This window comes from Stenella coeruleoalba (genome assembly GCF_951394435.1).
Source record: "Stenella coeruleoalba genome assembly, chromosome: 5".
NCBI lineage: Eukaryota > Metazoa > Chordata > Mammalia > Artiodactyla > Delphinidae > Stenella > Stenella coeruleoalba.
This window is the reverse complement of record NC_137150.1, coordinates 128,835,412-128,857,288: the sequence shown is the minus strand read 5'-3', so window position 1 is coordinate 128,857,288 and position 21,877 is coordinate 128,835,412. Positions and strand designations below refer to the sequence as shown.

The window sequence follows — 21,877 nt, the reverse complement described above, 5'->3', positions numbered from 1 at the left end:
GGGCCAAATGATGCACATGTTACTTTCAGTAGGACTAAATTGCTATAATTTTTTTAGTCTTTATACATTATTTTAATTAAAAACACATTGTTATGTGTAAATATATAGATCTCAAGTATAATATAAAAACATAGACTACAATAATGTAGCATTATAAGTTTTCTTCCCAGACAGACCTGTCAAATTTAGACATTGGACTATCAACACAGTGACCAAGAAAAGTACAGATTTTCCAACCTCATGATTAATAAATTTTTTTGGAGAGTGGATGGAAGTATTAGAAAACAGCAAATTAGATGGTCCTGCCTACATTATATAATGTAAGAGACACAATAAAAGCTGTAAGAAACTATAGTTAAATGTTAGAGGCAACATAGCTTTCTTAGACTTTTACCAATGATGATGTACTTCATATATAGATATCCTTAAATGTAAAATTGTTCAGTATGTATCTTTATTCCACAGTGACAGTTTGTCATGTATTAATCTGAAAAATATCTTGAACTGGAATCATCTATAAAGAAATAATGACAAACCTTTAAAAGAAACTTAGTCCCAAATCAAATCATGTTTAAAAATTAAAAGATCTATAGAAAGCAAGAGTGGAGGCAGGAAACATTGGCTACATGTCCATTTTTTATTTGTAAAAGTAATTCCTGTACAAACAATAGTATTATTGAGTCGAGTAAAACAAAACAAAATTTAAACATTCTAAAATTAATCCCACAAGCCCAAGTGTTCAGTTTGGAGTAACAAAGTCAAAGCCAGTCCTACCATCTGCACATTAATTTGATAAACTGCATTAAAACAACAAAAATACCACATCTGCTGTGGTGCACAACGGATGATTACTTTCGGCACTTGTATAAAAATAACTGTGACACCGTTTTGTTTTTGGTTTTGGTTTTAGCTGTGTATCAGGGAAACCCAACATAACGTATCATTCGTGAAATTCCATTAAAGCTACAAGGCAGCCAAGAGTTAAAGGCATATAAGGGCACGTGCACATACATAACTTGCCAGTCCGCTGCCCCCCAAAACAATTATTACAACTACATAGTACAAACTGGCCCCACAAAAATTCTGCGAAAGGGGGTACAAGGAGCATGTGCTTCCACTTAAGCACAATCTGGCAATCTGATCCCACCGCGTCGAGGAAGGATGGAGGCCTTAATGACCTTTGCGGACCACTTCGAGGAACAGGGCCTGGCGAGGGACGATTCCGGCTCATAATGAAAGGCAGGTGCCTGGCTACCTACGGAAACCGGGGTCCCGAGCGGCTACCAAGAGCGCTGGGCCTTAACGGACACCATGGCCTTCTCCTACAACCCCGCACCTCCCCCGTGCATGACCGCCGCACATGCAGCTACAGAACGCAGCTGGGAGGGGCCCTAGGACTCTTCACGCATGCGCCCCGCCTTCGTCGGCGCGCCCCAGAAGCACTAGCCCGTGAGGGTGGGAGACGTGGTGAGCGCAGGTAGCGTAACCGCAGCTGGGACAGCTGGATTCGGGTCTGGTGAAAGGATTCTGACCCTGGCTTGAGTCCTGCGCTTGTCTTTCGGACGGGGTTCCTGCAACCGTGCCAGTTGCAGCCCTGGCACTGAGATACGGTTTTTGTTGGGTTGTTGTTGTTGTTGTTGTTTTTTAATACTTATCTTTTACTCTCTTGGGATTTCCCGGATGTTGCTAACAGCTGGGATGATTGGAGGAATGATGCTCTCTGGGACCTGAGTGGCACCTTCGAGGTTCAGGGTGTCCTCCGATTTTAACCAGGGAATTACTGAAATGAAGGATTAATTTTTTTAATATTAAAAATATATATATTTGGTTTTAAACTGATATATTTTTTTGAAAGAAATTTAAGTAGTTTCAGAGAAGTTTAAATGACATGTGTTCTCAACACTATTGTCTTCCTGAGATAGTTTGAGGTTCTAATTTATGATTCTTTAAATAACACTAAGTTTAACCCAAAATGCAAATGATAGGAAAAAGTGATTTTTTTCATAAAGAAAATTCTTAAGTTCATTGGCCTAAAGTTCTTATTTTACCTGAGTTCTTTTTTAAAAATTTATTTTTTGAAGTATAGTTGATTTACAATGTTGTGTTAACTTCTACTTTACAGCAAAGTGATTCAGTTATACATATACATACATTCTTGGAAAAAGTAATTTTTGATACACCATCACTTTTGTTCTTAAAATATTTTCAAATTATCTATTTTCAAATAGTTCCTAAATAATAATTTGCTTTGGATGATTGAATATGGGCATTTTGCTCATACCGTATGGAGGCTTAATTCCCCCCCCCCTCCCCAGGGTGTTTGGCATTTTGGATTTTGTAAACTTGTTCTCTTGCTTTTCCCCACCCCCCAAAATATATGTAAATAAGTGTAAGCAATATATTTTTACTAGAAAAGATGACCATTGTAGAAAATGTACAAATAACTGGATGTAAAACTCACCCATAATCTCCTGCCTAAGAAGACAAATTTTCGTTTTATGTTTTATTTTTTAGTATATTACTTTTGCATATATGTGTATGTCGTCTTCCTTTTTTAAACAAGTCATACTGTACATGCTGCTTTGTATCTACCTTTAATTAAACAATAGGTTGTAAACATTTCCATTATATTAAATATTTTCAAGACTGTCTTGTATTCGGTTGTCTGAGTGTACCGTAATTGATTTCAGCAGTTCACTGTTTTGGTCGTGAGATCGTAACATTTTTGGTTTGGTTTGGTTTGGTTTAGTTTAGTTTCAAAAACAAAGCTGCTCTGAGCGTCCATTATTATCCCTTCAAGTTAGATTTCTAGAAGTGGAAACTCACTCTTAAACTCTGGATTTGTCTTGCCGATTGCACTTGTGAAAGGTTGAGAAATGAACATTGCAAGACCTCTAAAATTTACTTTGCCCTAGATTTTTACCAACACTGATTATTATTTTGCCAGTTTAATAGATTGAAAAATCTACATTGGTTTATGTTATTTCAGTTGACTTTTAGAATGGGCTAATACTTTTTACACGTGTACTGGTCAATTATATTTCCTCCGTGGTGAATTGCCTGTTTATGCCTTATTTATACCTAAATGAGAAGCCTTAAAATATTTATTTGTAAGAACTTTTTTTTAACAGTAAGCATATTAACACCTAGTTAATGTTGCAGATGTTTCCCATGTTTGTCTATTTGTTTTTTCTGACATAGAAAAAAAAAACTTTCAAATTAATGTTACTGAAATGTATCAATCATTTTCTTTATGGTTTTCTGTCTTTGGAGCATTGACTGGGAATGCTTTCCCTACTCCAGGATAATTTTAAAATATGTCTATATAACCTTATAACATTTTTTGTTTTAAAAAATCTTATTGTGAAGTAGATATGTAACATTCATACTATTTATCTTACTATGAATATTTACCTTATACAAAAAGGTAAAAAGAAGTAAAAAATGAATAGTCATAATCTTACCAACTAGTTTAAGAAAACTTTACCGACAAGTAAAACTTTACCACTCTACTACACAAGTGTGGTTGAAATCCTCTTGTGTACTTCTGCTGATTACAGTTCTGTTCCTTAGCAGTATTAACCCCACCCTAAAGTATTTATCATTCCCATATATTTCTTTTTTTTTAATTAATTAATTTAATTTTTGGCTGCGTTGGGTCTTCATTGCAGTGCATGGGCTTCCCATTGTGGTGGCTTCTTTTGTTGCAGAGCACAGGCTCTAGGCACGTGGGCTTCAGTAGTTGTGACACACAGGCTCAGTAGTTGTGGCTCACGGGCTCTAGATCGCAGTCTCAGTAGTTGTGGCGCAGGGGCTTAGCTGCTCCGCGGCATATGGGATCTTCCTGGACCAGGGCTCGAACCCATGTCCTCTGCATTGGCAGGCGGATTCTTAACGACTACGCCACCAGGGAAGTCCCCCCATATATTTCTTTGTACTTTAATGACGTGTGTGTGTATCCCTGTACCACATCTTATGGCTTCATTTTTAACATTCAGTCATCAGCAATTCATTTTAGAGTGCTGCATGAAGTAGGTACTAAAGTTATTTTCTCAGAAGGTAAGCAGTTGTTCCAATGATATTTGCTGGATAATCCATATTCTTCAGACATTTGAGATGCCACTTTTATCAGAGCCTGAATGTGGGTTCTGGATTTGCCATTCTATTTCAGCTTATTCCTAACAACACTGTTAGGATTGTTACGGCAATATCTTGAGTTTTGAAGTTTAGAAGGACAAATCATTGCTATGCCTGCTTTTCAAAATATCTTTAGCTATTCTTTCATGTGAACTTTTGAGATAGTTTTGTGATATCTGAAAACAAAATCTTACTGAGAATTCTTTTGGGAGTACATAAGTTACAAACTTAACTTTCAAGATTCGACATCTCAGCTATTGTAATTTCCCATCCTCTCTCTAGTTATAACTCTTTCAATTTTTGTAGCTTTTTTCCTCTACGTACTGCACATATATATTGTTTAATTTTTATGTATTTTGGATTTTATAATTATCTTTAATTAGGTCTTTTATTTTAGAACTTGTTTATTATTTTATAACATCAAAATTGATGTTACAATCAGATAGGACAGACTTCTCTCTTCATTGTTTACCAAAAATATCCTTTTGATTCTCCTTTTATTCTTCCAGATAAACTTTTAAATCATGTGTCCAAAGTTCATTAAGACTTTGGTTTACATTAGAGTTATGGATATTTTGATTACAATTGACATAACATTACCACTTTGGTAGGCACTGTTTAGAGTACTCTGGTTTACGAGGGTCTCATCTTCAAAAGAGACAACCACTGGGAACTGTTACGTAACGGAGACTATTTTCGAATGCCCAAACCAATTATAAAATGGTGTTCTAAGGGGCTTCCCTGGTGGCGCAGTGGTTGAGACTCCGCCTGCCGATGCAGGGGACACGGGTTCGTGCCCCGGTCTAGGAAGATCCCACATGCCGTGGAGCAGCTGGGCCCGTGAGCCATGGCCGCTGAGTCTGCGCGTCCGGAGCCTGTGCTCCGCAACGGGAGAGGCCACAACAGTGAGAGGCCCGCGTACCGCAAAAAAAAAAAAAAAAAAAATTACATAATAAATACATGAATATATTCTCCTTGTATAAAATAAAACCTTACAGGGAAGGCTTAATTTCCTTTGACTATAATTCTTAACCCTAATCTCTTTTCTTGCCACCTCTTTCCCCTAAGGATTAACTTCAATTATCAGATTGGTATGATCCTTGCAGCCTTTTTTTCTGTGTATTTACATAATATATATGTATCCATATAATACTGTTTTATAAATTTTTTAGACACAAATGGTATTATGCTGTACATATTACTCTATTTGCTTTCAATTTAAGAATGTCTTAGAATTCTTCCCATGTACGTACAGATAAACCTCTTAACTGCTGCCTAATAGTCCATAGAATAGATATAATTTACTTAGCCATTCCCCCAATGGATAGACACTAGGTTGTTTTCAATTATCTTGCTATTATAGTGTTTTAGGGAACATCCTGCAGCATGTCTCTGTATGTTTTTTTTAATCAGGGTCCAGTCAGGAAAACAGAAACTTCACTACTTATTTAAAGAGAAAAAAATTTAACATGGGAGATTGGTTAAAAACGAGTATAAAAGCAAAAGGAGAATCCTGAGGTAACAGAGGTGATTACTGCACAGCAGTTACTATCACTAGGGCTAGTAAAGGAAAGAAGGAAAGAAGAGGTTGGGGTAATTCGAATTTAGAAGTTTGGAGGAGGGCCTGGAAAAGCTGGGGCTCAGTTCAAGCCTCTGAAGAGAGGGTGGTGCCTGGCTGTAGTTGCTCTCCGGAGCTCAAAGAAGGTACTCCGTGATGCTGGGCCTCTGACTTCTGAGAAGGGGGCACCACTGGCCGTCTTAAGAGCTCAAAGGAGAGGGCCCATGGAGCTAGGACTCATACTTCGGAGGGGAAAGGTCCTGCCTGGCTGCTGCTGGTACCCCTGAGGTGTGCAATTAGGTTGACTCTGGTGGTCGAAAAAAAAGATGGAGACGGAAAACAACTGCTGCCTATACCAATTGCTGCTACCAGGGCAAAGAGCTGCTGCTGAGATGATGCTAGCAGTATGCAGAAAGTCGCTTCTTCCTCTTCTCTTTCCGTCTCCTTCTAGTCCATTGTCCCCCGCCCTGCCCCCCCCCCCCACGTTGAAGGAACCTAACAGGAAGACGGCTGACTAAAGGAGAAATAGTCTGCAGAGCCTCCGTGTCATGGAGTCGATTATAATAGGGTGAGTGTGTGCGCATGAGATAATAACCAGCAACATGTGCTTATGTTTCTGTGCTGTGATTCTGAGGAGCAAAATCACTAACTACAAAACCTGTAAACTTCAAATTTTAAGAGAGACTACCACACTACCCTCTTTTCGAAAAGCTGCACTAACACTTTTGATATGGGGGGAAAAAACGCGGGGGGGGGGCGGATTTAGAGAATATTGCCTAGAGCACTACTTTGCAAATTTTAACAAAACCTGGGAACATTGTTAAAAATGCAAAATCTGATTTAATAGTCCCAAAGTGGGCCTGACAGTCTGCATTTCTAAGAAACACCCAGGTGATACCGATAATTGCTTTTTTGGGGGGCGGGGGCTGCGTTAGGTTTTAGTTGCGGCACGCGGGATCTTCCTTGAGACGTGCGGGATCTTTTCGTTGCGGCACGCGGGGTCATCTCCAGTTGTGGCCTGCGGGTTTTCTCTCTAGTTGTGGCTCGCCAGCTCCAGGACGCGTGGGCTCTGTGCTTTGTGGCACGCTGCCTCTCTCGAGCTCAGCGAGCTCAGTAGTGTGGCACGAGGGCTTGGCTGCCCTCTGGCATGTGGGAATCTTAGTTCCCCGATCACGGATGGAACCCTCGCCCTGTGCACTGGAAGGCGGATTCTTTACCACTGGACCACCAGGGAAGTCCCGATAATTGCATTTTAAAAAGTCTAACATTGTCCCATCTTTCTTCAGCCACTACTGTGTCATTCTATTGCTACCCTTGTATGAAAACACCTCCCTTATGGACCATGCCGATTTCCTACCCGCTAAGCAGGGAACAAATCTTTGCTGCAGGAAAGGGAAGAAGCAGGATTTAGCGCTATGCTTGGCTTCCTATTGGGCAGGGGTCACGTCAACTCAGATGGGCGTGGCTCCAAGTGCGACATATCCCGCCACGGATGGCCAGGGACGCGGCAGAAGGCGGGAGCGGAAGTGGGGCGGCATGTGGGCGGGTGGGTGACGGAAGGGGAGGGCCAGGGGAAGGCGTTCCTATGGGCCCTTTTCCGGTGCAAGGGGCCGGAAGTTGTGGTCCGGCCGTGTCAACTGGGGGGCTGAGGTTCGAGAGTGCCGCTGAGACCGCGACCATGGGCGGGAAGAACAAGCAGAGGACCAAGGGGAACCTGAGGGTGAGTGCGGGGTGGCCCAGCCAACCTAGGAGTCCTCGCCTCGCAGTGGCTGGCTCCGCCCGGCGCAGGGCCGGAGGATGTGTGCAGCGCGGCAGTGGGGAGGCGTGTGTTTGCGTGTCGAGTGTGACCTCTCTGTTGTGTGTGCGTCCCCGCGGGCGGGGTGGATTATCTCTGAGCAGATTGGGGAGTCGTAAGAGAAAAGATGTTCCGTGCCAGAGCTGTCCCCACCCGAGCACATCCCCCCCGCCCAACATTTTCATTAAGAATTGGTTCCGTATCGGCTTCAAGAGGAAGGTTATCTGCCCAGGGTGGCAGGAGTGAACAAGGGAATTGGGTGGGAAGCAGTTAAGGTGAGCCTGGTGTGCAGGGTATCTCGGATCGTGTCGCTCCTTCGCTCATAAACCTGCTGTGGCTGCCCACATCCCTCGGGGTAAAGGCTAAAGCCGTTACGACGATACATACACGGTGCATGGTCTGCTGCGGCCCCTTTCCACCTCCGACCCCATCTTCAACTCCCTCCGCCTCGCTCACTCCATCTGGCCACGCTTATCTCATCACCGAAACTTGACCTTGCCTGGCAGGCTCCCCGACGCTCTTTTGTTAGGTGCCTCCAAATTTTGCCCGAGATATCTCAGTGAGGTCTCCGGTGATCACCCTATTTTAAGTTGTAGCCCTCCACCCCGCTCCCTTTTCTCCTTTCCTGCTTTATTTTCTTCCGTTGCATTTATGACTTCTAACATATTAGTTGACTGTCCCGCTTCATTTACTGTCTTGCTTCACTAGGATATTAGTATAGGATATAAGTATTATGAAGGCAGGCGTTTTTATCTGCTGCTGTTATCCTCGGAGCCTGGAACAAGGATTAGCATATAGTAGAAGTTCACTAAATACTTGTTTAAACCCCAGAGTGGACTAAACCTACAAGATTGGGGATGCCGTAATGATATTTTTTATAGTACTAGGTTTATTATGGCACAGTCTAATTTTATGAGGATGCTTTTTTCCTGTTTGTGAAACAATTCTTGTGATTCCAGTACCACATTTTCTTAGATCTGTCACTTAATCTGTTTTGGAGGTTAATAATAGTAACAGTGATAATAGTAACTTACCTTAGTACTCTCCTAAATGCTTTACTTGCATCCTCATTTAACTTTAAAAAATGTTCTCAATGTTTACTTTTGAAATATTCCAAATATTAGCAACAACTCATAATTCTTTACCTAGAATTACCAATTGTTAATCTTTGGTCACTTTTGCTTTTTCTTTCTAAATATATGTATTTTGCTGAACCGTATGAGAAGGAGTTGCAGAAATCATGACCCTTAACTTCTAAATACTTCAGCATGTATATTCTAAAAACAGCGCCATTCTTCTACATAACCGTGAGCAATTATAACATGCAGAAAATTCAACTTCAGTATAATACTATTATCTAATAGTATACATTATTGTATTCAGATTTCTGTAGTCATCTCAATATTGTTCTCTATAAGTTTTATTTAGATAGAGCATTTAAAAATTTTTTTAAATTTATTTTTGGCTCTTGGTACACGTGGGCTTTCTCTAGTTGCAGTGAGCAGGGGCTACACTTCGTTGCGGTGCACGGGCTTCTCATTGCAGTGGCTTCTGTTGCAGAGCACGGGCTCTAGGCACGCGGGCTTCAGGAGTTGAGGCACGTGGGCTCAGTAGTTGTGGCTTGTGGGTTCTAGAGCACGGGCTCAGTAGTTGTGGTGCACGGGCTTAGTTGCTCTGCGGTATGTGGGATCTTCCCGGACCAGGGACCGAACCCATGTGCCTGCCCTGCATTGGCAGGCGGATTCTTAACCTCTGAACCACCAGGGAAGTCCCTAGATATAGCATTTTAAAAAACATCCAAGATCCATGAAAGGATCACTCATTCCATTTAGCTATCATTTAGATCTAGGCAGTTTTCCTAGTGCCTTTTTTTGGAGGAAGCTTCTTTTATGACATGGACAATTTGGAAGAGTCTAGGCAATTGATTTCCTTAACTTAGATTTGTCTAATTGTTCCTTATAATTACATTCAGGTTAAACAGTATTTGACAGAAATGCTTCATAGATGATGTGTAATTTCTCAGTGCCTCTCACACCACGGGGACACATAATGTCTGTTTATTAATGAGACACATAATCCCATTATTGGTGGTATATGTGTAATCACTTGATTAAGGTGATGTCCATTGTATAAGTGTCTCTTTTTATTGGCTATTAACAAATAATATGTGGAGTAGTAATTTCAGAATAACCTGTTCTCTCATAAACTTTCACTTAATGGTTTTTAGCATCCTTTGATAATTCTTGCTGGAATCAATTATTATTATGGTGGTTTGAAAACTTATGTTTAATCTTGACTACACCTAAGTAATGATTTAGTGACTGTTGTCTCATTTTAAAGATGATGATTCTGAGGCTTTGAGAATTAACTTGCCTAAATTCATGTAGTCAGGAAGTTGTGGAGTTGGGATTTGAACTTCAGAGTGGCAGTCATTCATTCAACAGAAGAGTTTGAATACTGAATGCCGTGTTTTCAAAGATGACAGAGAAATTTTCTGTTCTTGAACTATTAGTTTGATGATAGATAAGTAAGCAAATAATTATAATATATTAAAGAATTATGATACAGGTATCAGAAGCAAAGTGGGAGAACAGAAAAGAATGGTGATTGACCAGAGAGGCAAATGTTGAAAACATGAATGTGTTTTCAGGGATAAGTGGGAGTTTGTCAGGGAGAGAAAAGATTACACAAAGACCAAATTGTGGATAACTAATAAGAACATGCTGTGTAGCACAAGGAACTCTACTCACATACTCTGTAATGGCCTGTATGGGAAAAGAATCTTAAAAAAAAAAAAAAGTGGATATATGTATATGTATAATTGATTCACTTCGCTGTACACCTGAAACTAACACAACATTGTAAATCAACTATACTCCAATAAAATTTTTTTTTAAAAAAATGTGTTTGCTGTTTGAAAAAAATGAATAAAAAGACCAGATTGTGAAAAGGCATGACATATTTGGGGAACTTTGTATTGAGTTTGGAACTAGAACATAAATGGTGGGAACAAAAGGGAGCAGGGAGGAGGAAGTGGGACAAGGGAAGAAAAAAGTGTTAGAAAGATGACTGGAGAGGTCGAGGCCAGATGGTGAAAGATCCCGAAAGCTTCCTGAATTTGGTCTTTAAACTGTAGACTCAGGATTGCCACCTCAAATGTTATACCTCTAGAAGCCAGGCACAAAAGAATGAAGTAGGTATAGTATAAGAAAATTAACTAAGGGCTTCCCTCGTGGCGCAGTGGTTGAGAGTCCGCCTGCCGATGCACGGGACGCGGGTTCGTGCCCGGTCCGGGAAGATCCCACATGCCGCGGAGCGGCTGGGCTCGTGAGCCATGGCCGCTGAGCCTGCGCGTCCGGAGCCTGTGCTCCCGCAGCGGGAGAGGCCACAACAGTGAGAGGCCCGCGTACCGCAAAAAAAAAAAAAAAAAAAAAGAGACAATTAACTGCCAGAAATAGTATCGAGGTTCTTAATTTTTGAACTGTGGGTATGAGCATCTAACGTACAGTGGAGAAGGTAACAAGAAACAGTAACTACATTTTAAGTTCAAAGTAGACATTGAAAAAAAGATACAATTAGTTGAAAATAATTTGTTTCTGTGAAACTGGACATCTGATATCTTTTCTGTACTTAGTTATCACTGTCAGTTCTGATCTTCAGGTCAGTTCAGAATTCAGCCTTGACTCCTTTAGCTTTTAGCTTTTTATACTATTGCATTATTCTGTTTCATAATAAAACCGTTTACACATGAGATTATAGGTAAAACTCCAATGTCTTAATGTCATCATAGTTTTCAGAATTATAATTCACTAACTTCCTTTGTAGCTCTTTATTCATGTATCAATATTGAGAAAGGTAAACTGAATAATGTTAGTTCATTTTAATAAAGTTTTAAAATAGAGAACCTTTTTTGAAATTAGGCCAAGTGCCACTGTTTTGAAAAAATATCTAGTCCATCATTTTCATTTCTGGTCACTCATTTCAGTTTAGAAAGTAGTACAGATTATTATTCCTTGATAAATGATTTTCCCAAACACAGTTTTGCTAGGTATGAACAAACTGAATCACACATTTGGATTTTCAGACATTCTTACGGAGGAATAAGAAATAGGTGAGTTTAGATGGGTTGTGATGTCATCCTGGACATTGAACTGAGACATTTTCCTATTAGATGACAATGAATACATTAATTTCTTTCAACAGTTCAAGTACTTTCTTTCTTTGTCACAAAGAATCCTTTAATGTTTAGTACTGGAAGCTACTATATTGTGTATCAATCAAACAAGCCACTGACTGTTTCAGAACAAAGGAGTGTATCTTATATCCTGATCATTGTATTGATTTTTATGTACATACTAATGTAATTTGTAACCATTTTAGCCCAAAGAGACTTGGTTAGGCTTTGGGTATGTGGAAATGAGTGTGTCTGCCCACAAGGAACTCCTGGTCTAGAAGTTGCTATCATTAGAGTTGTCCTAGGGTAGTTGCTTAATAAATATTTGTTGAATGAGTGGATGAATAAAGAGATATCCATTTATGAGTTAATTTTGCATCACTACGCAGTATACATATATGTGTATACATACTATTTATACAAAAGTTGGAAATAAAAAATTTCATAAAACAGTACTTATTCTTACCATATGTGATGCATTCTGATTTTTAAAATTTTGTTCTATTTCTTTAAAATGTTGTCATGGCCCATGAGCCTCTAATGGCTTGTAATCGCAACTTTAAAAACATGGTTCTGATGTTTAGGAAACTAGGAAATAGCTCCTAGGATCATTATTGTTAAATTCTTGGTGACAAAAATATTTATCTTTGGCAGACATTGCAATAGATGCATAGGCTAGGGGGAAAAAGCCCTCAAATAGAAGTTTGCTTCATTGTGGGAATTGTCAAGTAATTACTCCAAAGAACTCAAAGTTAAATTTTGAACTTTTCCTTGACTCTAACTTTTTTTCTCCCTACTTTCTTACCAGCCTTCAAACAGTGGCCGAGCTGCAGAACTCCTTGCCAAGGAACAGGGAACAGTGCCTGGATTTATTGGTTTTGGAACATTTCACAGTGACCTAGGCTATGTTCCTGCTATTCAAGGAGCTGAAGAAATAGACAGTCTTGTGGATTCTGATTTCCGAATGGTGCTGCGAAAACTTTCAAAGAAAGATGTCACGACAAAACTAAAAGCAAGTTTTATTGTTTTCATTAAAATGATCAAGAAAATCTTTTTGTTAAAATGTCATTGGCATATTTTATGTAAAGAAGAATGAAGAATCATCACTAATAAGTACTTTTAAATGAAGAATCATCACTAATAAGTACTTTTACAATTGTACTTTTTGCTGATACAGACTTTAGGTTATACTTATCTTCTGGGTTATAAGTTAGTTTGTTGTTCTGCACTTTTTAGAATCACTTTGGAATTCTGGCTTTACATTTTTTCCTATTAAGTAATGTAATTTTGACTCTATAATTTTAAATGGGGTTTTTTTTGTTTGTGTACGTTTTATATATTTTTTAAAACAACTGAAAAGTTTCTACCATAGTAACCTCTAAAGAACTCTTCGGATTAGTCCCATGTGACACAAACAGGGATGGTGTATTCTCACGTTACATAAAATAGACTAAGCTTCTAGAACAGCATAAATATAATCAACAACCAATATTATGGCTGTTGATCCTTAATGATTTTAATAATTTATTTTAGGCTATGCAGGAATTTGGAACCATGTGTACAGAGAGAGACACGGAAATTGTAAAAGGAGTTCTTCCATATTGGCCAAGAATTTTCTGCAAAATTTCACTAGTAAGTATTAAGACTTGACTAGTTTATTTCTGTTGTGGTTTTTTTGTTTTGTTTTTTGTTTTTGTTTTTGGTTGAAGTTGTGGGGACTGTCAAATTTATATGATTCATTTTTGGTGAGGGTTATGGAATGTTATGTCAATATTATTATGCAGATTGGATCATGTTGGGTTGTAAAAAGGAGTCTGTTAGGTCCTTACAATAGAATTACCTAGATACTTTTAAGCCATAGTAAATTTTGACAATGTAATTTCTTTGTATACTTGCTGCAGAAGAATGAGAATGAATTGCTTATTTATTCCAGGTTTAGCCCTGACTCTTTGAATACAGTCATTTTTATCTCATTGGGAAAAGGAAAAATTAATCAGTTTTTTAATATAATTATTGATTTTAGTTTAGCTTTGTGCATAGGTGAATTCTTATTAATGGGTCTTCATCGCATACCCAGAAATGTCAGTATTTATTTTTATGGGTTAGAGCTGTTTTAAACCATATTATATTTTCAATAGGATCATGACCGCCGGGTTCGAGAAGCCACACAGCAAGCTTTTGAAAAACTTATCCTTAAAGTTAAGAAACACTTGGCTCCTTACTTAAAAAGTTTAATGGGCTATTGGCTAATGGCTCAGTGTGATACTTACACACCAGCTGCATCTGCAGCAAAAGATGCCTTTGAAGCAGCTTTCCCTCCAAGCAAGCAGCCTGAAGCCATAGCATTTTGTAAGGATGAAATTACAAGTGTAAGTCCTTGGAACCTTTCTGTATCTATTTTTAAAGTATTTAAGGGATATAAAGCGTATTACAAAGGCAGCTCTTTTACCTAGCATTGTGAGGGTATGAGAAGTGAAATATTTTCAGTGGAAGATTGCGTTTTTTAAATGGTGTTTATCAAAGTTGACCATTTTGGCTTTTTAAAACATAATTAACTTTTTGGATTGGATCTTTCTAAATGATTTAAGTTTTCCCTGTTTATTTTAATGTTTTAATTTACTGTATCTAAAAATATTTAGATATGTGCTTTGTAATATATAATCTAAAAAAAGAATACATCTATAAATCAAATCTAAACTTTTTTTCCCCATATTTTCAAATCAATACATGTATACAGATCTGTTTCATCCTGGTATTCCTTTGTATATATAGATATACAACAGTTTATTTAACTTCTTTCATTTTAATACACATTTGGGATTTTTCCCCAGTTTTTTTTTAAGAATAGGTTTATTTATTTATTATTTTTTAAAATATTTATTTACCCGGTTTTTTATGATACTCCCATTAACAGATATACGTTTCTCCAACACTTGGCCAGCAGTTTTGCCAGACCGATATCAGCCATAACTTTTGTGGCTTTTAGTTTGTACACAATACTGTCCTTCTTCATTTTTTCTCTCCTTCTTTTCTTCCTTATATATGGACTGGAAAAAACTAGACGCCAATTTGTTAGTATTATACCAAGAAATAAAAATAGATGGGCTGTGAGTCCATTGAGGAGAAGTAAAAATTTTTTTAAAAAAGATAATGCTTGCATTTATTTCTCTATTTAGTACTCTTATATTTCCATAGCACCCTATGTATAATCCTACTTAAACACCTTCCCTCCTCCTCCCTTGTTTTCTCCCTGCTTCCCTCCTTTCAGTTAGTCGACCTTTCTGTGGCTTCCCATTATACTTACAAGTCTAGATTTCTTATCTTGGCCTACAAGGCTCTGCATGATATGGTCCCTTCTTACCTATCTGATCTCTTCACCCAACATCTCTCTACACACACATGCATTCCAGTTCCCCCTTTAAGTTCTTGGTTCTTACATTCTTTATTTTTCTGTTGTACCAGAGTTGTTTTTCTAGGGTGATGGTTTGTAGTTGTGTGGGTTTTTTTGGCCACACTGCGCGGCTTGTAGGATCTTAGTTCCCGCACCAGGGATTGAACCAGGGCCCCAGCCTTGAAAGCGCTGAGTCCGAGCCACTGGACTGCGAGGGAATTCCCTAGGGTTTGTAGGTTTAATCATACTCTCAAAGGGAGTTCTCTATCCCAACTATAAATTAAATATCATTGGTTTCTTTAAAATATCAAGTGATGAATGTTATGAGTGAAGTATCATGAGTTTGGACACTTAAGAGTTTTAGAAAATGGATTTTGAGATAATTAATTTGGCTATTCATAGTTTTGTTTATTTGGTTGTTTTTTTGTTCTTGGTTTTATTATGGATGGGTAACTGATCATTGGATATGTGGATTATTTCCTCCATTATTTTACCTTTAGTTGGCTGTGTCACAGATATACAGATATTGGGTTTGAACTTTCCTAAGTTCAAAACAAATTTATTAGAGAGGAGTTAGGCAAATGAGATCAAAATGTCATAGTGTCTGTAAGAGAACATGGGCTCTGGGTCATACCACTGGGTTCTAGTCCACTCTGCCATTAGTTGGGGTCTTTGACCATGGGCAAGTTTCTGTGCTTCCATTTCCTCATCTGTTAAAGTAGGAATTAACTTGTACTTCATCGAGTTGTTTTGAGGATTTCATTAATGCATGGAATGTGCTCAAAGCAATACATGGTAAATGGAAAAACTCAGTAAATATTGGTTATTATTATTGCTGATAAAATTGATACTGGAACAGTGGACTTGCTAGTACTGTACCCCAGAAGTAAGCAGACTTACTCAGCATTTCAAATGGAGCCTTAAACCTTCCTCCATGATGGAGCAGAGCACAATGTGTGTACTCTGTGAGCAGGGAGGTGCTCAAAAAAGAGGGGCGAGGAAAGCAGAGCCTAATTCACTCCCAAACTTACTAATCGGACATCCCATTCACTTCACTGCTGTGTGCAAGAGGAATGGAGAAGCAAGAGGCCAGGAGTATTTAAGGGAAAATTCCTCTCAGTGGAAACTGGAGGTGTTTGGAAGAAGTACCTTATCCTTCTTTACCCCAGCAGGTGCCAACCTTGGGGATTGATAGGGGAAAAAAATTGGTAAAATTCAAACCTTTTAGTTTTGCTACTTAATTTTGCTACTTTTGTGAGAAAGGGGATAAAAACTTTTAGTTAAGATGAAGTTTATGTTCTGTCTCTTCACCACTGACAATTCAATAAAATCTCAAGTCTATGGCGTTTTTCCCCCCATAGGTGCTGCAGGATCATCTTATAAAAGAAACACCTGATACACTCAGTGACCCACAGTAAGTTGTATTGTTTCTGTGTAACTCAGGTTAAGTGAAACTATGTTTCTCTCATAGGTAATAAGATGATAATTTCAATGTGACATTTTTTAAAAAAGGGATGCTAAATGTAGAGGTGAAAATACTTAATATAGTGTTATTTTCCAGGTGCTGTTTTAAGTGCTTTTACCTGCAAGTTGTCCCGCTATTTAACTTGAATTATATGGGAGCACATGTGTTTGGTTCTTTTACAAAGAGATGTTTTTAGGTTTTTTCCACATTTGCCTTTTGACAGTCATAGCAGGAACCATTTTAAGGTCTGGATGAAAATAGTTGAAGAACTATGAATAGTTCTATTGTAAGAATAGTAAGATGTTCCATTTACTTTTTACTCTTGTGTTCTAATCAAACTATTAAGAATCTGTAAGGGAAAGTACTCTTAGGTGCAGTGTTATTTATTCTCTAATCATCCAATTAACTGCTACTGAGAGCAGTGTACATGCACATTATTTCAAGCCACAACTCTTGATTTACTTTCACCTTTTATTATTCGAATAATATGTGATTAAAATTCTATGTATATTGGCATTTTGTGGGGGTTTGGCACAGAGAGAATGAATATAGAGATAAAGCAACTTTGGTAGATATTCAACGATAAAACGTTTAAAATAGAAGTTTGTCTTATTCTCAATCCTTATATGTATTTATTTTCTTTTTACATCAAGAACTATTCCAGAGGAAGAAAGAGAAGCTAAATTCTATCGGGTTGTAACTTGTTCCTTATTGGCATTGAAAAAATTGCTTTGCCTCCTACCCGATAATGAGTTTGATTCTCTGGAGGAGAAATTTAAGTCTCTTTTATCACAGAATAAGTTTTGGAAGTATGGAAAACACAGTATACCTCAGGTATCGTAACCTTTTTTTTTTTAAGACATTCCTCTGATTCCTTTTTCTCCCCTGATCTTGTTATTTTTTATTTAGGCTTCATGTTTATTGTTTATGTTTAAAATTCTGCAGACACATTTTTGTGGTGGGACTGAATTACCTCTCTTACTAGAATGTTCTTGTATTTTCATTTTTTTATTTAGTAGTTTGGACCTCAGATTCAGAGTTGAATCATGATCTTCCTCTGTTCATGGCACCTTAAAACTGCTGGGTGTGTGCAAGTCTCTTCCTTTTAATGTATTTATTTTTTCCCTTTTGTCTGTCTGTCTCCATTTTCCGCCTCCACCAGCTGCCCATTCTAAGTGTGATTAATGTATGTGCTTTCGTCTGTGCAGTCGATTCTCATTACTTACTGTGATTATATTCTGTGAAGTCCATGAACACTGAATTAGTGAACACCGAAGCATTGCTCTTAGGGGAAATGCAGGCTTAGGCTCCTGTTAGTCTCTTGTCACGACATTTTTGACGGTTAGTACATAACCTTGTTTTATGTGTATCTGTTTAAAGACACCTTATTTAATGTATATTGTTGATTCACTAACTTTGAATTCCCACACAACAGCACTAGACATCATGCCTGAATGAAGTTTATCTAATTTTCTCTGTTAGGCATGTCACAGCCTTTTTGCATGTGTTTTTAATTCACATAAATGATACTAATGATACTGTGTTATATTTCATCCCATTTATTGCTTTTTACTTAGTAGTTTTTTTAATTTTTTTTTTTTTTGTGGTACGCGGGCCTCTCACTGTTGTGGCCTCTCCCGCTGCGGAGCACAGGCTCCGGATGCGCAGGCTCAGCGGCCATGGCTCACGGGCCCAGCCGCTCCGTGGCATGTGGGATCTTCCCGGACCGGGGCACGAACCCGTGTCCCCTGCATCGGCAGGCAGACTGTCAACCACTGCGCCACCAGGGAAGCCCTTTAATTTTTATACATGTACTTTTTGTTTGTTTAAAGAAATATTTATTTATTTATTTAGGCTGCGCCAGGTCTTAGTTGTGGCATGCGGGATCTTTTTTCAAATTAATTAATTAATTAATTATTTTTTTGGCCGTGTTGGGTTTTCTTTGCTGCGCGTGGGCTTTCTCTAGTTGCGGCGAGTGGGGGCTACTCTTCCTTGCACTGTAGGTGCGAGGGCTTCAGTAGTTGCGGCACGCGGGCTCTAGAGCGCAGGCTCAGTAGTTGTAGCACACGGGCTTAGTTGCTCTGCAGCATGTGGGATCTTCCTGGGCGAGGGCTCGAACCTGTGTCGCCTGCATTGGGAGGCAGATTCTTAACCACTGCGCCACCAGGGAAGTCCCAAGCTCACAGGGTCTTTTAGTTGCAGCATGTGAGCTCTTAGTTGTGACATGCATGCAGGATCTAGTTCCCCGACCGGGGATCAAACCCAGGCCCCCTGCATTGGGAGCACGGGGTCTTACCCACTGGACCACCAGGGAAGTCCCAGTAGTTTTTTAAAAAGTACTAAGATATTTAAATCCATTACATTCCTGTATGTATATCTGGCCCATGGCTTCTAACTGATGTGTAGTACTCAGAAGTTTGCATACATTCCATTTTACCTGTTCATTCTCCCAGTGGTAGACACCCTGATTGCCTTCGACTCCCTGCTCTCACAAATAAGGCAGCAGTGAGCATCTTCATTCATGTATCCCCAGATCTGTGAGAATTTCTTTTTCTGAAATTCTCTTAATTTCTGAATTGCTGAGTCAAAGAGTATAGGCGTACTTAATTTTCTGAAGTAGTGCCAGATTGCTTACCTGATTGGCTGCATTAGTCTAGGCTCAACTATCAATACATGATGACTACTATATATCCTTATACTGTAGCCAGGGCTGGGCATCATTCAACTTCCTATTTTTCAATAGTCTAATTAGGAGTTCAAATGATACCTTTCTTTAATTTTAATTACTCTGCTAACTAGTGACTTTTAACATCTCTTCATAAGCTTTTTAGATTTTTATGTTTCCTCTGTAAACTATTTATTCATATCTTTCACCCCTTTTTTTCTGTTGGAGTACTCTTTTTCTTATTTTACTGGAGTTCCTTGTATATTTTAAATATTAGTCCTTTTGTCATTGTTAGGCATTGTAAATAATCTCCCATTCTGTCACCTTTCATGTGTCCTCTTTTACAAAGAAATCTTAATTTTGATGTAATCAAAACCACTGATTTTGCCTTATGAAGGCCTTTCTCACTTTTAAACCATAAAAATATTGTTATATTTAATAGTTATATCTTTTTAAACAGCTATATCCTTTTTTAATAGTTATATCTTTCTTAACAGTTATATCTTTTAATCGCTTTAGTTTTATCTTTCATATGAAGTTTTTAATCCATCAGTAACCCACCTTTTTATGTGGTGTTAAGTGGAGATCTATTTACATTTCTCTTCATGTACAGTGAGCCACTTTTCCTAACATCACCTAGTTAAACTGTTCATTCTCTCCCTATTGATTTATGGTCCTGCCATTACGGTATATTAAGTTCCCATATGTTCATGAGTTTTTCTCAAAACTCTGTCTTCTGATCTATTAGTCTTTGTTTCTTCTTACACCAGTACCACTGTTAAAATGACATTATGATATGTCCTAATAATTGCTCAGGGGAGGCACTCTTTTCTTCATCTTCAAGACTAAGTTGTTTTAGAACTTTATTCTTCTGTATAAATTTAAGTAAATTTATTGAATTCCTCAAAAAGAACATCTAACTGGAATTTTGATTGGGGTTCCACTGAATGATTTGGGGAGACTTGCTGTTTTTAGGTTATTGAACCTGATGTTAAAATTATCTCACAATTTATTCAGGTATTTAAAAAATATCCTAGAATATCTTTTTAAACAACTTTTATTAAGGTATGATTTACATACAATAAAATGCAGTCATTTTAAGCTTACAGTTTAAGATTTGACAGATGTATATACTCATCTTCATGTACATACCCACATAACCACTAAAATCAAGAAGTAAAACATCTTTATCACTCAAAAATTGGTTCCTTGTGTCCCTGCAAGTCATCCTCTCCCTTAACCTAGGCAACTATTTATCTACTTTTCTGTCACTTAGAGATTCGATTTGTCTTTTTTAGGTTTTCATATAAATGGAGCCATATATTACTCTGTATCTGGCTTCTTTTCTTTTCTTCTCTTTTCTTTTTTCTTTTCTTTTCTTGCCGTGCTGCACAGCTTGTGGGATTTTAGTTTCCCAACCAGGGATTGAACCTGGGCCCTCTCCAGTGAGAGTGCAGAGTCCTAACCACTGGACCACCAGGGAATTCCCTGTATCTGGCTTTCTTTTGCTCAGCGTAATGTTTTTAAGATTCTTTGTTGTTGCTTGTATCAGTATTTCAAAGTGGTTATACTATTTTACACTCTTAATCAGCAGTGTATGAAATTTTTAGTTCCATATCTTTACTTCAATATTGTCCGTTGTTTTAAGTCATTCTCTTGGGTGTGGCATCGGGGATCGGCAAATTACAGCTCATGGGTCAAAATCTGGCACACCTGACCTGTTTTTTTTTTTTGTTGTTGTTGTGTTTTTTTTGTGGTACACGGGCCTCTCACTGTTGTGGCCTCTCCCGTTGCGGAGCACAGGCTCTGGACGCACAGCCTCAGCGGCCATGGCTCACGGGCCCAGCCGCTCCGTGGCATGTGGGATCTTCCCAGACCGGGGCACGAACCCGTGTCCCCTGCATCGGCAGGCGGACTCTTAACCACTGCACCACCAGGGAAGCCCCGTGGCCTGTTTTTGTAAATTGTTTTTGTATTGTATGTGGCTGCTTTGTGCTAACATAGCAGAACAAAGTAGTTGCAACACAGTCTGTATGGCTTGCAAAGCTTAAAATATTTGTTTTCTGGCTCTTTAAAGAAAATGTTTGCTGACCTCTGGGGTAGAGACTTTACATTGTGGTTTTAATTTGCATTTCCCTGATGGCTAATGGTATTGAACATCTTTTAATGTGTTTATTGGCCATTTGTATTTCTTCTTCTTTTTTTTTTCATTTTTATTTGGGCGCACCACTTGGCTTGTGGGACCATAGTTCCCCAACCAGGGATTGAACCAGGGTACCAGCAGTGAAAGTGCTGAGTCCTAATCTCTGGACTGTCAAGGAATTCCCTATCTTCTGTTTTTTTGAGGTGTCTGTTTAACCCTTTTGCTCATTTTTAATTTAATATGTTGTAGTTTTTATATCTAAAATTTCAACTTGGTTTTTGTATTTTCTATTTTTTTGATGAAATTTTCTACTTTTTTAAGACTTCTTTTAAGAGCAGTTTTAGGTTCACAGCAAAATTGAGGAAAAAGTACCAAGATTTCCCATATATCTCCTGCCCCTCACATACATAGCTTCCCCCATTATCAACATCCTCTCACCAGAGTGGTACCTGTGTTTTTTTTTTTAAACAATTGACGAACCTATGTTGATACATCATTATCGTCCAGAATCCATAATTTACATTAGGGTTCACTGTTGATGTTGTATAT

At 38.4% G+C, this 21,877-nt stretch overlaps 1 protein-coding gene across 4 annotated transcripts in view; it reads left to right on the top strand.

The window, feature by feature from the left end:
* Positions 1-6,196: 6,196 nt before the first annotated feature.
* The window catches only part of LTN1 (listerin E3 ubiquitin protein ligase 1), a 65,890-nt gene continuing 50,209 nt past the window's right edge, over positions 6,197-21,877 (top strand). For 2 of the 4 annotated variants that reach the window (XM_079923117.1, XM_079923114.1), the window contains exons 1-6: positions 7,306-7,415; positions 12,473-12,676; positions 13,198-13,296; positions 13,803-14,033; positions 16,417-16,469; positions 17,174-17,354. In XM_079923117.1, coding sequence (XP_079779243.1) covers positions 7,374-7,415; positions 12,473-12,676; positions 13,198-13,296; positions 13,803-14,033; positions 16,417-16,469; positions 17,174-17,354 — 810 coding nt within the window. In that variant the 5' untranslated portion in view covers positions 7,306-7,373. Of the gene's footprint in view, positions 6,264-7,305; positions 7,416-12,472; positions 12,677-13,197; positions 13,297-13,802; positions 14,034-16,416; positions 16,470-17,173; positions 17,355-21,877 lie in introns of those variants that run through there. The other 2 variants (XM_079923115.1, XM_079923116.1) reach the window with 2 other exon arrangements.